The sequence below is a fragment of the Miniopterus schreibersii genome (assembly GCF_964146895.1).
Source record: "Miniopterus schreibersii genome assembly, chromosome: X".
Lineage (NCBI taxonomy): Eukaryota > Metazoa > Chordata > Mammalia > Chiroptera > Miniopteridae > Miniopterus > Miniopterus schreibersii.
The window spans coordinates 19,815,776-19,831,055 of record NC_138104.1 but is presented as its reverse complement, the minus strand read 5'-3'; the positions used below and the strand labels follow the sequence as shown (position 1 = coordinate 19,831,055).

Below are 15,280 nucleotides of genomic sequence, written 5' to 3'. Positions count from 1 at the left end.
TTTTACCTCAATAAAAAAAATAATGTATGTAACACTGAAGGCATTACCATCATAATCTTCATCCCCGCCATTACTATGGCAAATGTTTCCCAAATTTCACTTTCTTTAAAATGCTTAGATTATGAGAGAAAAAGATAAGTAGACTAAAATTTAAAACTAACGTCAGGATAATTTGCATAATATGTTCTTGTCTTCTCTCTGTTCTCTTTCAGATTATGTCTGGCCACTACCTAGATATTTGTGCCCCGTCTGGATATCTTTAGATGTTTTATTTTCGACAGCGTCCATCATGCACCTCTGCGCTATATCGCTGGATCGGTATGTAGCAATACGTAATCCTATTGAGCATAGCCGTTTCAATTCGCGGACGAAGGCCATCATGAAGATTGCTATTGTTTGGGCAATTTCTATAGGTAAATATCTTTCTTGGCCATTAGAATTGCAACAGCTATGCTCAATACCTTCGGATTATGTACTGTGAACAACGAACAGACGTCGACCGGTAACATTTGCGTATAATCGGGATTGTTCTGTTTAATAATTATTCTTAACCTATTTATCTGATATTTAGGTTAACAATAATAAAAGAAATGTAATGTATATGAATATTGAAATGAATAGTTTCCATTTATTCTGCCAAATTATTTTATGCATCAATATGCCAATGAATTCTGCAACACAGACTCAAAACTTTAGAGATGTTTAAAACGATTTGAAGATGACGAGGATATGTGGCAAAATCTAAATTTTTTAAAATGTAGCATTTAAATATTATAAAACATAAATCTATTCCAGAATATTAATCTTAATATTTTAATTTTATTTTTATATATTCTTCGGTGGAAATATTAATAGTGCAATAGGAATCTTCATGAGGTAAACATGCCTCAAGTTATGCTGCTAATCAACCAGAAATATATAATTTTCCCCTCCATTTTTAAATATCTTTTTGGGTTTTTGTTACACAGCAAAAGAAAAAAATTTCTTGATTTTTTTTAAAGATTTGGGGAAGGTTGAAGGAGAGAAATGATCCTTTTATTGCTTGCAATAAATGTCTTAATGCTAATATTCAAGACCAAAATTTAACCAATTGCCATATAAGAGCCTTTACAATCTTCTTATTTTCCTTTTTTTCTCAGTTGGAACTTATATTTAGTGTCTCATTAAATAATTCTTTTTAAAAGTTATGTTTCTGTAAAATAGTCTCATAAAGTTTACAACAAGATCAAGACCTCTCTACAATTTTCTCTAATATCATCTAAAGATTTTTACTCCAGGTTTATCCATAAAATTAATTTATTTAACATTTAAGATTATTCTGCTGTAGGTGAATACACACAGACATCCTTTTGGACAAAAAGCAATGACACGTACACCACACAAAAAAATGAATCTATATGGACAATTTGATCTACATATTCAAAAGTTTACAGAGTTTACCTCCTCTACCCTGAATAACTCATCTAAAAAGATGAGTTCTTATGGTGCTTACAAAGGAAATATACAGCTAAATTAAATTAGAATATTAGGTAACTAACTGCTTTTCTCTTGCTGCTTTTAAGATTCTTTCTTTATCCTTAACCTTTTGCATTTTAATTGTGATGTGTCTTGGTGTGGGCCTCTTTGGGTTTATTTTATTTGAGACTCTCTGTGCTTCTTGGACTTGTATGTCTATTTCCTTCATCAAGTTAGGGAAATTTTCTGTCATTATTTTTTTCAAATAGGTTTTCAATCTCTTGCTCTCTCTCTTTTCCTTGTGTTGTACTCCCATGATGTGAATGTTGGTACACTTGAATTTGTCCCAGAGATTCCTTATTTAGTTTCCTACAAGGGAGCTTCCATAAGACTGTCAGCTGATTTCTCAACAGAAATTTTGCAGGCCAAAAGGGATTGGCAAGAAATATTCAAACTGATGAAAAGCAAGGACTACAACCAAATTACCCTACCCGGCAAAGCTATCATTTAGAATCAAAGGACAGATAAAGAGCTTCCCAGACAAGATAAAGCTAAAGGAGTTCTTCACCACCAAATCAGTATTATATGAAATGTTAAAGAGTTTTCTTTAAAATGAAGAAGAAAAAATATCAAAAATATGAGCAATAAAAAGGCGGCAAATACATATTTATCAACAATTGAATCTAGGAAACAAAATAAACAAGCAGAACAGAAAGAGACTCATCGATAACAGAGAACATTTTGATGGTTGCCAGATGGGAGTTGTTTGGTGGGATAGGTGAAAAAGGTGAAAGGATTAAGAAGTACAAATTGGTAGTAACAGAATAGTCATGGAGATGTAAAGTACAGCATCGGGAATATAGTCAATAATATTCTAATTATAAATTGTATCAGATGGGTGCAAGACTTATCAGGATGATCACTTAGTAAGTTATGTAAAGTCTAATCATGGAGTTGTACACCTGAAACTAAAATAATAATGTATATCAACTGTAATTGAAAATTTTTAAAATGAATTTAATTTTTTTTAAAAAGTAAAAATAAATTTTAACAAACACATTGTATCACCTAGAAAAAAATTAGAATATTAGGGCCATCAGCTTCTAATAATAACTCTTATATTAAAGACAAAAAAATATGGGAAAAAATACTGTAAGCATTGAGAAGCTAATAAGAGTGTGGGATTCAGAAAAAGACAGAAATCCAGGAAAAATGATTATAACTTTTGGGTCATTTTGCCAGTGATGTATTTACAAACCTGAAGCTGTGACTGACAGGTCAAGAGCTTATTTCACAATCTCATGATCAGTGGAAAACCATAATAAGAATATAGAGCCTGGCAAGGGTCAACCAACTTGAACTTATTTTTTCGATCCCAATTATCTGTACACTAGAAATAAAGATGGACCAGGATTAAACCACCCTTGTCATAGTATTTAGGCCTAATTCAACTCACCTATGTAACCAAGAAAAATCTTAGTCTGAAAATTAGATTGAGATGATTTCATGTTCTTCCCAAATTTTTTGGTATAGGTAAAAAAAAATCATCATTCCAGGCTTCAAATTATTTCTTTCAATAATTTTTCAATTCTAGTAACAGAAATACAATAATAAACAGACACATGAAGACACAGGACAACATGAACCAAATATAACACAATATACGATAATAGAAATGAGCCCAGAGGCACTAAAGATGTTGAATTACCTGAAATAGACTTTAAACAACTATTTGTAATGTGCACATGAAAATTAAAAGCTGAACTTAAATATTTCAGCAAAAACCTGCAAACTATAAAGAGTGACATTTAGGATTTGAGAAACAACTAGAAAATCTGGAGGTTAAACATAACGTGAAAACCTAAGAACCGAAAGGCAGATTAGACATGTCTAAAGAGAGCATTATTGGAGGTTGGTTAGAAGAAACTGTGCTGGAGGAAGAAAGAAAAATTGGAAGGGTATGAAAGAGAGAGGATAAGAAGATAATAAACATATAATATAAAATGAGCAGAATTCCACAAGGTGAGAAACGAATGTCAGAAAAACAATATTTGAAGAAATAATGGCTTTTAGAATTGATGAGAGACACTGATTCTCTCATTTAAGGAGCGCAGCAGGTCTCAAGCAGAATGAATAAAAATCAATCAACATTTAGACTCATCACAGTGACATTGCAGAAAAAAAGAAAAAAATAGTATCAATCTTAAAGAAAAAAAATAAAGGGAGATCAACTTCAATAGAACAACAATAAGATGGATGGATTCTCCTCAACAACAGTGAAAGCTGGAAGAGGTTGAAAGTATAGTATTAATGTGCTGTTGTTGTTTTTTTAAAAGTGAATGCTGAGTTGGAATTATATACTCAGGAATGTGTGCCTCAATAATCAAAGTAAAATAAAGACATTATAAGACAAGCAAAAGCTAAGAGAACATGGCAAAAACATACTCACTTAGGAAACACTAAGGGGTTTTCATAAGACAAAGGAAATGGCCACAGATGGAAAGTGTGGAGATGCAGGAAGCAATTAAAAGCAATGAAAATGGCAAATGTATGGTTAAATATAAATAAATATTGACTGTATACAACAACAATAACAGGGTCTTCTGGAGCTCAGAATATTTATGGAACTAAAATGCACAGAACAACAGCATATAAGTAAAGAGGGTTGAAAGTAAACTTTTTCATTGTCCAGGAGAAAAATAAGAATGATATTTGATATTAAACTTTGATGATAGACTACGTAATCTTTTGTACATTCAAGGGCACGAATAGACAAGGACTATTTAACTTCCAGATTTACTGAGGAATATTATAGTATAATAAAGCAAATCCAAAAGGAGGCAATAACAGAACAGGAAGGAAAATATATAAACACATTCTAAGATCGCAGAACTAAAACCAAATAATTGATGCTTGAACACAGTGAGGGTTAGGGGCATGAGCCCCACCCACAACTGAAGATCCATGTAGGAATTTTGACTCCCTCAAAGCTTGTGTAACGCCTTAATGTTAACTTTCCCAGTAACACAAACAGTTGATTGACACATGTGGTACCTGTGATTTGTATTATGTACTGTATTCTTATGATAAAGCAAACTAGAGAAAAGCAATGTTATTAAGAAAATCACCAGAAAGAGAAAATACATTTACAGTACTGTAGTGTATTTACTGATACAATAAATTTGCTTCATCTCTTTATAAGGTGAATTGTCTGTCTGTCAGTACCTTATATGACACAAAACACTGTAAATGTTATATGTGTTACTAATAGTAGGCATAAAAAGACAATGGGAAAAATTTGTGTGTATTTATAGGTATAATGATTCATACATTGATTATAAAGCAGCAGCAGTGTGATTGCTTTATGACAACCTAGTATAATTGATACAGTTGCTTCACGGTAGCTTAGCTTACACGCTAATGAATAAATTGTTATAAAAATTTTTGGCACACAGTATTACAGTCATATTCATAATACAGTATTAGAAATATTGTTGCATTTTTAAAAATCACTTACTTGTGATGATAGGCTAATATGCTATCTCTTCAATTACAAGAGAGGTATACTGTAGGGTCATGTAATTCTTTGAGAGCAAAGGTATAAAAGAGCAAGAAAACTAACCCATCATTCGTTTTATATTGACTATCACTTCCCTACGAGTCTTGCACACAGTACACATGATGAGTACTTAGGCAATGATGACGATGACACAAAAATGTCTCATACAGATGGCTCTTGCAGTACAGTTATTAGATTTTCACATGAAGACCCATCCACATAAACAACAGATGAGTTTCTTGACTGTGCAGCCTGATGACTGTTTACTATCCATTAAGGGGGAGTGGATCATCAGAAAGGTCTCCATCCTTGTTTTGTTCACATTGAAAAGGAGGAGGAGAAACAGGAGGCTGAGGAGGAGAAGAAGGGGAGGGGTTGGTCCTGCTGTCTCAGCGGCGGCAGAGGTGAAGAAGAAGGCGGAGGTGGAAGGGGAGGCAGAAGAGGCAGGCACGCTCGGTGCAACTCTATAGAAATACATAATCACTTCTGTCGGGATACTTTGCTCTTTCATTTCTCTAAAAATGTTTCTATACTGCATCAATCTCTCCCCACCATTTGCTTTAGTTTCAGTGCCCATATCCTAGAAGGGTCCATGTCATAAAGGAAGTCAAAAGCAGTCTTGAGTAACCAAAACCCTTCTGCCATCATGTCTAATGACTTGTTTTCTGGCACTGTTGGTTCTATGTCTTCTTCCTCATTGTATGGTGCCGGTTCAAAAGCACTCATCTCCATCAAGTCATCTCCTGTTAATTCCTTTGGCACGGTGTCTTTTAGCTCTTAAATTTCCCCAAGATCCATATCTTGAAACCCTTCAAATCCCCCACCCCACCCCCACCTTTTTTGCCATATCCACAATCTCTTCCATGATTTCCTTGTTTGGCTCTATCATAAATCCTGTGAAATCAGGCACAGCATCTGGACACAGTTTTCTCTGGCAGGAATTTATTATCTCAGGCTTGATGGCTTTCATGCCTTTTTTTGTAACAATGATAGCATCATCCAGACTTTCATGATGTTTTATGGAGATTCTCTCCCATAGTGTTGACAATCCTTTCCATAGAGAAGCATGAATAATGAGCCTTAAAAATCCTCATAACCCCCTGATTTAGCAGCTGACTTAGAAATGTGTTTGGGGACAAGTAGACCACTTTGATGCCTTTGGTGCTCAAGTCATGGGATTCTGGATGGCCAGGGACATTGTCCAATATCAAAAGAATTTTCAAAGGCAGTCTCTTTCTCGTAAGGTACTTCCTGACTTCAGTCTTTTTTGTTGTTTAACCAAAAGACTGGCAGTTGGTGTTTATCTTTTTCCCTCACTGCTTGGAGGTTACAGCTTTATAGATAAGGGCAGCCCTGATCATAAACCCTACTATATTTGCACAAAACAGTAGAGTTAGTCTATCCCTTCCTGCCTTAAATCCTGGTCCTCGCTTCTCTTCCTTAGTAATAAATATTCTTTGCGACTTTTTTTTTTCCAGAATAGTTCACTTTTATCTGCATTAAAAACCTGTTCATATCCTTTCTCTTCGATGGTTTTCTTAAGGACATCTGGGAATTTGTCTGCTGCCTTGGTTGGCAGACACTGCTTCTCCTGTTATCTTGATATTTTGTAAGCCAAACGTCGTTCTAAAATTATCAAACCATCTTTGCTGGTATCAAATTCTCCAGCTTTAGATCTTTCGCCTTCCTTTTTCTTTAATTTATCATATAATAACCTTGCTTTTTCTCAAATCATATTAGAATCTATAGGTATACCTTTCTTATAGCAATTCTGCACCCACATAAAAGCTGCATTTTCAATATAAGATAATAAGATATTTTGCAAAAAGTGCAATGTTTTTGTACCTGCTGGTATAGGTGTTGGCTTTCTTTAATTGCTGTTGTATTTTGTAGTTTTCAGTTTAGAGACCTTGCACATCTTTGTTATATTTATCCCTAAGTGTTTAAATTCCTAGAATGTTATCATAAATATTATTGGTATTTAAATTTTTTCTTTCCAAAAGTTTGTTGCTAGTATATGGAAACACATTTGATTTTTGTGTACTTACTCTGTACCAAGATATCTGGCTAAATTCATTTAGCATTTCTAAGATTTGTTAACAATTCATTGACATTTTCTACATACCCAGTAATGTTAGAATGGCAAATTTATTTCTTCTTTTCCTATCTTAATATGTTCTTTAATTTATTTTTCTTGCTTTATTGCACTGATAGGACTTGCAAAATAAAGTTTAACAAAAATAGAGATAATAAATATCTTTTTCCTGAGTAGAATAAAGGAAAGTACTTAACATTTAAACATTAAGAATGATGTTTGCTAGTTGTAGATTTTGTGAAACACCTTTAATTAGATTAAGGAAATTTCCTTCTATTCTATATTTACTTTTTATCATAAACAGGTATAAATTTTGTCAAATCATTTTTACACATCTATTGGGATGATTATAGGATTTCTTTCTTCCTTTCTCCTCTTAGCATGGTAAATTATATAAATTTTATATTGTAATTAATCTTGCATGCTTAGGATAAGTCCCATTTGATAATGGGGTCTTTCTTTTTTCTATATCACTGAATTCTTTTTGATAGTATTTTAGTTAAAATTTTTGCATCTATTATTATTTCAAATATAAAAGGCAGACAAACTTGCTTCATTCTTTAATGCGGAAAACACACTTAATCATTCTTAATTAAGTATGATGGCAGTTTTAGTTTTTTGTTTGCTTGCTTTATCAGGTTGAGGGAGTTTTTATTCAATACTAGTTTGTCAAGAGTTGTTATCATGAATAGGTATTGAATTTTCAAAAAAGTTTATTTGTATCTTTGAGATGATCATGTGTTTTTTCTTCTTTAATCTCATGATATGGAAAATTATATTAAGTGACTTTTTAATGTTAATTAATCCTTTATCTCTGAAATAAGCACCACTTGGTCATGATGCCTTCACTTTTTGTTTATTGGTGGATTCAATTTGCTAAAATTCTGTTTAAAAATGATGCATCTGTGATCATGAAGGGCATTGGCCCATAGTTTTCATGTTATATATTTGTCCAATTTTGGGGTTAAGGTAGTATTGGTTCATGAAATGTGTTAGGAAGCATTTTTTTCCTTTTGTTTTTAGAAAGAATTTAGAATTAGTGTGATTGCATCTTTAAATATATAGTAGAGCCCTGGCTGGTGTGGTTCAGTTGGTTGAAGCTTTCTTCGGTGCACCAAAGGGTGGCAAGTTCAATCCCTGGTTAGAGCATATACAAGTGGCAGCTGATCAGTGTTTCTCTCTCCCTTTATTTCTCTAAATATGCATGTAGTAGAATTCACTACTAAAAATATTCAGCCTGGAGTTTTATTGTGAGATTTTGAACTGCGGTATAAATTTCTTTAATAGATATACTGTTATTTGAGTTTTTAATAACTTCTATTGTGAGCTTTGGTAACTTTGTGTCTTTTAAAGAATATGTCCATTTCATCTAAGTTGTTAAGTATATGGGCTTAAAGTTTTTCTCTGATTATTTTCCCTTAATATTTATAGGATCTGTCATGGATCCCCCTACTTCATTCCTGATATTGGTAGTTTGTATCTTCTGTTTTTCTTAATCAATCAGACTGGATTTTCATTAACTCTAGCTATCTCTTGATTTGACTGACTTTTCTTTATATATTTTAATGATTTATAATTTTATCTTTAATATTTGCATTCTTCTGATTTACTTTGAGTTCAAATTGCTATCCTTTGTCTAGTTCCTTATTTGCCGGAGCCCGCCGGCAGAGTCGAACGGTCCTGAGGAAGGAGTGAGGATGAAGAAAAGACAGACACAAAAAAGATGGGATCGGGAGGACTGCAGCTCGTAACTGCCGCAGCCCCGAGTTTATTTTCTCAGCTCAATATATACAGGCACTGTTGATTGTGCTGAATAGCACCCTGCCCCGCATTTCTTCCCCTTGCCCGATACAAAGTAATTCCTTCAAGGCCCTACGAATGCTTTTTCAGAGTAAACACCCTGCCTCCTGCAGGAGCTCAGGCCTTGGAAACTATCTTTATCTCGGCTTCTAATGGGAACTTTTGGGGAGGATTGAGTCCTTGGCTTGGTATGTGGCTTAACTATCCCTTAACCCTTCAGGCCGGGGCCAGCTTCCTAATTAGCCTTTCTAGAATTTATGACCGCAAGCTAAATTAGCATTGCTTTGGTGCCTCAAGGACTGGGTCAGGGAGCAGGAGAGCACCTCTGCAGCTCACCCAGGCAGCTCCTCTGTGCCTGGGGCCACAGCAGCTCACCCACATCTCCCAGGGAGCAGGGGAGCACTTCTGCAGCTCACCCAGGCAGCTCCTCCGTGCCTGGGGCCACAGCGGCTCCCCACACTTATTGTAAAAGCATAGGTCATTTATTTAAGACTTTCCTTCTTTATGAATATAAACATTTAATGCACTGAATTTGCCTGTAGGCACCACTTTAGCTGCATTGTATACATTTTGAGATGACATGTTTTTTCTCCAAATTACTTTGGCTATTTGGAATCTTTTTTTGGTTCCATATAAATTTTAGAATTATTGTTCTACTGATGAGAAAAATGCCATCAGTATTTTGATAGGGATTGAATTGAATCTGTAGATTGCTTTGGGTAGTATGGACATTTTAATGATATTAATCCTTCTATATTGAGTGCTGTATGTCCTTCCATTTGTTTGTGGCCTCCTCAATTTATTTCATGAAATTTTTTGAGTCTTGTTTTATGTCCCTGGTTATGTTTCAGTGCTTCCTTGTTAATAGTCTACAGGCTCTTGAACAGAATTTGTATCCTGATGTTGTGTGAAATGGTATATAAATCTTAATTATGTTGAACTGATTTATAGGGCTATTCACATCTACTATATCCTTATTACTTTTCTCTCCATTCACTCTACTAACATCTGAAAGTTTAATATTGAAAGCTTTACCTATAAATCTTAATTTATTGATTTCTCCTTTCAATTCTATTGGGCTTTGCTTCATGTATTTTGGAGCTATTTTTAGGTGCACAAATATTTTTAATTATTATATTTCCTACTATATTAACCCATTTATAGTTATACAGTCTCCCTCTTTGCCTTTTAATAATCATATTATTAAGTATATGTTATCTGAAATTAATATACCTACTATAATGTTTTATACATATTATTTCAGTTAATGTGTATTTCAATTATTTATCAACCTATATGTGTTTGTAACTGAAATATATCTCATGTGCCTGGCCAGTGTGGCTCAGTTGGTTGGAGTGTCGTCCTATGCACCAAAAGGTGGTGGGTTCGATTTGCAGTCAGGACACATACCCAGGTTTCAGGTTTGATCCCCTGTCAGGGCGCATGCAGGAGACAACCCATGAATGTTTCTTTCTCACATCGATGTTTCTTTCTCTCTCTCTCTCTCTCAAATCAATTTTTTTAAATCTTAAAAAACAAAAAATAAAATATATATCATGTAAGAAGCAAAGAATTTAGTCTCTTTTTAAAACATTTTATCCAATCTGATGATCTCTATCTTTTGTTTAGAGTGTCTAGTTGATTTACACTTAATGTGATTATTGATATTATTGAATTTAAGTCTTCAGTTTTGACATTTTTCCTATTTATCTTATATCTTTGTTGTTCCTCCATTATTTCTCTCCTGCTTTTTTCTTTATCATGATATAATTTATATACCATAAAATTCACCATTTAAAAGTGTACAATTCAGTAGTTTTTGATGTATTTACCAGGTTGTATACCATCACCGCTATTTAATTACAGAACATTTTCTTGAAACCAGAAAAAAAAAAAAAGTACCTCTTGGGAGTCATTCCTCATTTCCCCTCCCTCTCAGATCCTAGAAACCACTAGTCTTCTTTTGATTTCTCTGCATTTACTTACTCTTGTGGACTTTCAATTATATTCTACTGATCTATACATCTAGTCTTATGTCAGTACCACAAGGTCTTGATTACAATTGTTTTGTAGTATGTTTCAAAATCAGGAAGTGTGAGTTCTCCCTTGTTCTTCTATTTAAAGATTATTTTGACTCTTCTGGGTCCTTATATGAATTTTGGAATTGACTTGTCCATTTCTACAAAAAAGTCGGCTGTGATGCAGAAAGGAATCTTGCTACTCTTTAGATCATTTGGGGGAGTACTGAGTGCCATCTTAACTATTTTAAATATTCTAATCAATGAACATAAAAATTTTTTCATTCATTTAAATTCTTGACTATTTTCAACAATGTTTTGTAGTTTTCAAGGTAAAAGTGAGGTATTCAAGTCCCCTACTTTTATTGTGGTTTCATGTATTTTTTCCTTCACATCTTAGTATTTGCTTAATATATTTAGGTGCTTTGAAGTTGGGTGTATATATATGTACAATTGTTATATCTTCTTGATGAATTAACCCCTTTATAATTATATAATGGCCATCATTGTCTCTTGTTACCAGTTTTGGTATTAAGTCTATTTCTTCTAATATAAGTATAGCTATCTCTACTTTCTTTTGGTTTCCACTTACAAAGACCTTCTTTTTAAATCCCTTTACTTTGAGCTTATATGTCCTTAAACCTGAAGTCTCTTGTAGATAGCATGTAGTTAAGTCTTAAATTTTTTTCCATTCAGACACTCTGTGCCTTTTGATAGGTGAATTCAATCTATTTATACTTAGAGTAATTATTGATATGTGAAGACTTAGTAATGCCATCTTACTAATTGTTTTCTGGTTGTTTTTTATTTCCAGTGTTTGTTTGTTTTTCCACTGTGTTTCTGCCTGTCCTTGTAAATTGGTGATTTTTCCATTGTGATATGTTTTGTTTACCCTTTTTTTTTTTTTGCATCTGTTCTAGGTTTTTGCTTTGTGGTTACCATGAAGCTTACATAAGATACCTCATAGATAAAACAGTCCATTTTTAGCTGATAGTAACTTAATTTTGATTATCTACAAATGCTTCACCCTTTTACTCCCCCTTTCATATTTTGGAAGTCATTATTTACCTTTGTTTATAGTGTGTGTTCATTAACACATTATAACAGCTATACTTATTTTTAATATTCTTTTCCTTTGACCTTAATGTGATAGTTAAGTGGTTAACCCACCATCTTATTACAGATTTAGCATTTTCTAAGTCTGCTTGTGTATTTACTTTTACCACTGTTTGTATATTTTCATAATTTTCATGTCACTGATTTTTAGTATCTTTTCATTTCTGCCAGAAGAACTTTCAACATTACTTGTAAGGTAGGTCTAGTGGTGATAACCTCCCTCAGCTTTTGTTTGTCTAGGGAAGTCTTTTTTTTTTCATATGACAGATAACCGCCATACAGAGCAAGCTTGGCTGGTATTTTCTTTCTTTCTTTCTTTCTTTCTTTCTTTCTTTCTTTCTTTCTTTCTTTCTTTCTTTCTTTCTTTCTTTCTTTCTTCTTTCTTTCTTCTTTCTTTCTTTCTTCTTTCTTTCTTTCTTTCTTTCTTTCTTTCTTTCTTTCTTTCTTTCTTTCTTTCTTTCTCTTTCTTTCCTTCCTTCCTTCCTTCCTTCCTTCCTTCCTTCCTTCCTTCCTCCCTCCCTCCCTCCCTCCCTCCCTCCCTCCCTCCCTCCCTCCCTTCCTTCCTTCCTTCCTTCCTTCCTTCCTTCCTTCCTTCCCTCCTTCCTTTTGTATGTCTTATTGATTTCAGAGAGAGGAAGGGAGAGGGAGAGACAGAAACAGAAACATCACTGATGAGAGAGTCATTGATGGGCTGCCTCCTGCATGCCCTCCACTGGGGATCGAGCCCGCGACCCAGGCATGTGCCCTGCCCGGGAATTGAACTGTGATCTCCTAGATCATAGGTCAATGCTCAACCACTTAGCCACTCCAATGGGCCTTTTCAATACTTTGAATGTGTCTTTCTACTCTCCCCTGGCATGTAAGATTTCTACTGAGAAAAATTTTGATTTCCTCATGAGGGACGATGGTCTTTTGTAAGTTGCAATTTTTTCTTCTCTGGCTACTTTTAGAATTCTTTCTTTATTCTTGAATTTTGACAGTTTCATGATAATGTGCCTTGGAGAAGGTCTTTTTACATTGAAATAATAAGGTGATCTACTAGTTTCATAAACTTGAATGTTCAAATCTCTCCAGGATTGAGAAGGTTTCAGCTATTATTTTTTTAAATTAACTTTCTTCTCCCTTCTCCCTCTCCTCTCTTTCTTGAATTGCAATTATTCTAATATTTGTACTTTTGGTATAATCTCATAGATCATGTATTCTTTCTTTTCTCTTTTAAATTGTTTTTTATTTGTTCTCCTCTAATCGGTTTATTTCAAAATATCTATTCTCAAACTCACTTATTTTGTCTTTTATTTGCTTTACTCTACTACAAATACTCTCTATTGCATTTAAAAAATATATTTTCTTTATTGATTTCAGAGATAGGAAGAGAGAAAGAGAGATAGAAATATCAATGATGAGAGAGAATCATCCATCAGCTGCCTCCTGCACACTCCCTGCTTGGGATCAAGTGGAAACCCAGGCATGTGCTCTGACCAGGAATAGAACCGTGACCTCCTGGTTCATGGGTTGATGCTCAACCACTGAGCCATACCAGCCAGGCTCTCTATTGCATTTTTTATTTCATTCATTGAGTTCTTTGACTCCAGAATTCTTGGGTTTTTTTCATGATTTCTCTTCATTAAAATCTTATTTTTATCATGTAGTTTTTCAAGATGTAGTTGAATTGCCTTCCTGAGTTTCCTTGTAGCTAGTTGAATTTGTTCAAAATAGCTATTTTGAATTCTTTATCAATTAGACCACAAAATCCCTTGCCTTTGAATTGGTTATGTAAGAATTGTTATTTTGTTTTTATGATGGCACATTTCCTTAATTTTTCAAGTTTTTTTGTAGTTGCACATTGCTGCTTTTGCATTTGAAGTAGCAGACACCTCCATAAATCTTTGCTAGTTGCCTTCAGATACAATATTCTGTCTGATGGTATAGTTATTATCTGGGGTTTTCTCTACCTTTGTGAGGAGACACCTGCTCCACTCTTTTTGCTCTCCCTTGTGGCAGAGTTCTTAAGCGTTTATGTCTTCTGTGGTTCTTACAATTCAGCAGGCTGGCTACTAAAAACCTCTCATTTTCCAGAAGGTGGTGCTATAGCTCATTTGTGGTTTCTACCTTGTTCACAGACTTTGGCTTGTTTTCTGAGTATATTTCCTGTCTGCCAGAGCTCGCTCGTTCTCTCTCTCTCTCTCTCTCTCTCTCTCTCTCTCTCTCTCTCTCTCTCACACACACACACACACACACACACACACACACACACACGAATGCATGCACAAGGAACCAGACACAAAGCAGATGGAGTTGGGGGTTTTGCACTCAGATGCTTTGAGGCTGCCTGCGACCTGGTAGGGAGAACAAAGTGTGGTATTCCCAGAGGCTCTTGGGTGGAGTTGGTGCTGAGTGTAATCCCTTTAATACCTTTTGAAATTCTAATATGCTTCTATCCTAGTCTTCTCCCTCCCCACAGTTATGGAAGACTCTCCTCATTATCCTGGGTGCCAAACACTCCTGTACCACTCCTCTTTTCTCCCAGAAAAGAGGTTGCTGCAGCTAAATACATTAGACCCATACATTGGTTGATTTCCTTTCTGGAGGAGGGTATGGCACTCTGAAAGTTTCTCTTATCATCTCCACTGGGACCTAACTAGTTTTATTGTTTGGGGGTTTCTTGGGAGGGAAGGGTTTTTTTTGTTTCTCCAGTGGTGAGCTGTAATAGCTGGACTTCTGAGGTTTGTCTGCCTATTACCAGATACACAGTTTGGCAAAACTTCTGGGTCCCTTGATATATGGTGCTAGATCCCACAGCTCCCAGTTTTGTTCATGGATGAATGTCTAATTTGGTGTTAAAAGGGGGGGATTTTTTAAAAAAAGGAACATCTAATGCTGCCAGGGTGCAGATTTCACTCCCATATTTCTGAAAAATATTAATCTATAGTTTCTTTTCTTGTGATACTTTTACCTTGTTTTGTTGGCAAGGTGATACAGGCCTCCTAGAATGAGTTAAGAAGTATTACCTTCTCTTCCATCTGTTGGAATAGTTTGTGAATAACTGTTACTCTTTTTCTTTTTTTAAAACTTTTAATAGAAATCAGAGGTAAAGCTATTGGGTCATGGGATTTTCTTTATGAGTAGTTTTTGGTTACTAGTTCAAACTTTTAACTTGGTAAAGGCTATTCAAATTGTATAATTTTTGGTCATTTTTGGTACTTTGTGTCTTTCTAGAAATTTGACTTTCATTTAAGT

General features: G+C 34.5%; 1 protein-coding gene across 1 annotated transcript in view; it reads left to right on the top strand.

Moving 5' to 3' along the window:
• Nucleotides 1-289: 289 nt before the first annotated feature.
• The window catches only part of HTR2C (5-hydroxytryptamine receptor 2C), a gene marked incomplete at its 5' end in the record, with an annotated part of 34,402 nt that continues 19,411 nt past the window's right edge, over nt 290-15,280 (top strand). Inside the window, one exon of the mRNA XM_081126363.1 lies at nt 290-413. Within this exon, the coding sequence (XP_080982489.1) occupies nt 290-413 (124 nt within the window). The remainder of the gene's footprint in view (nt 414-15,280) is intronic.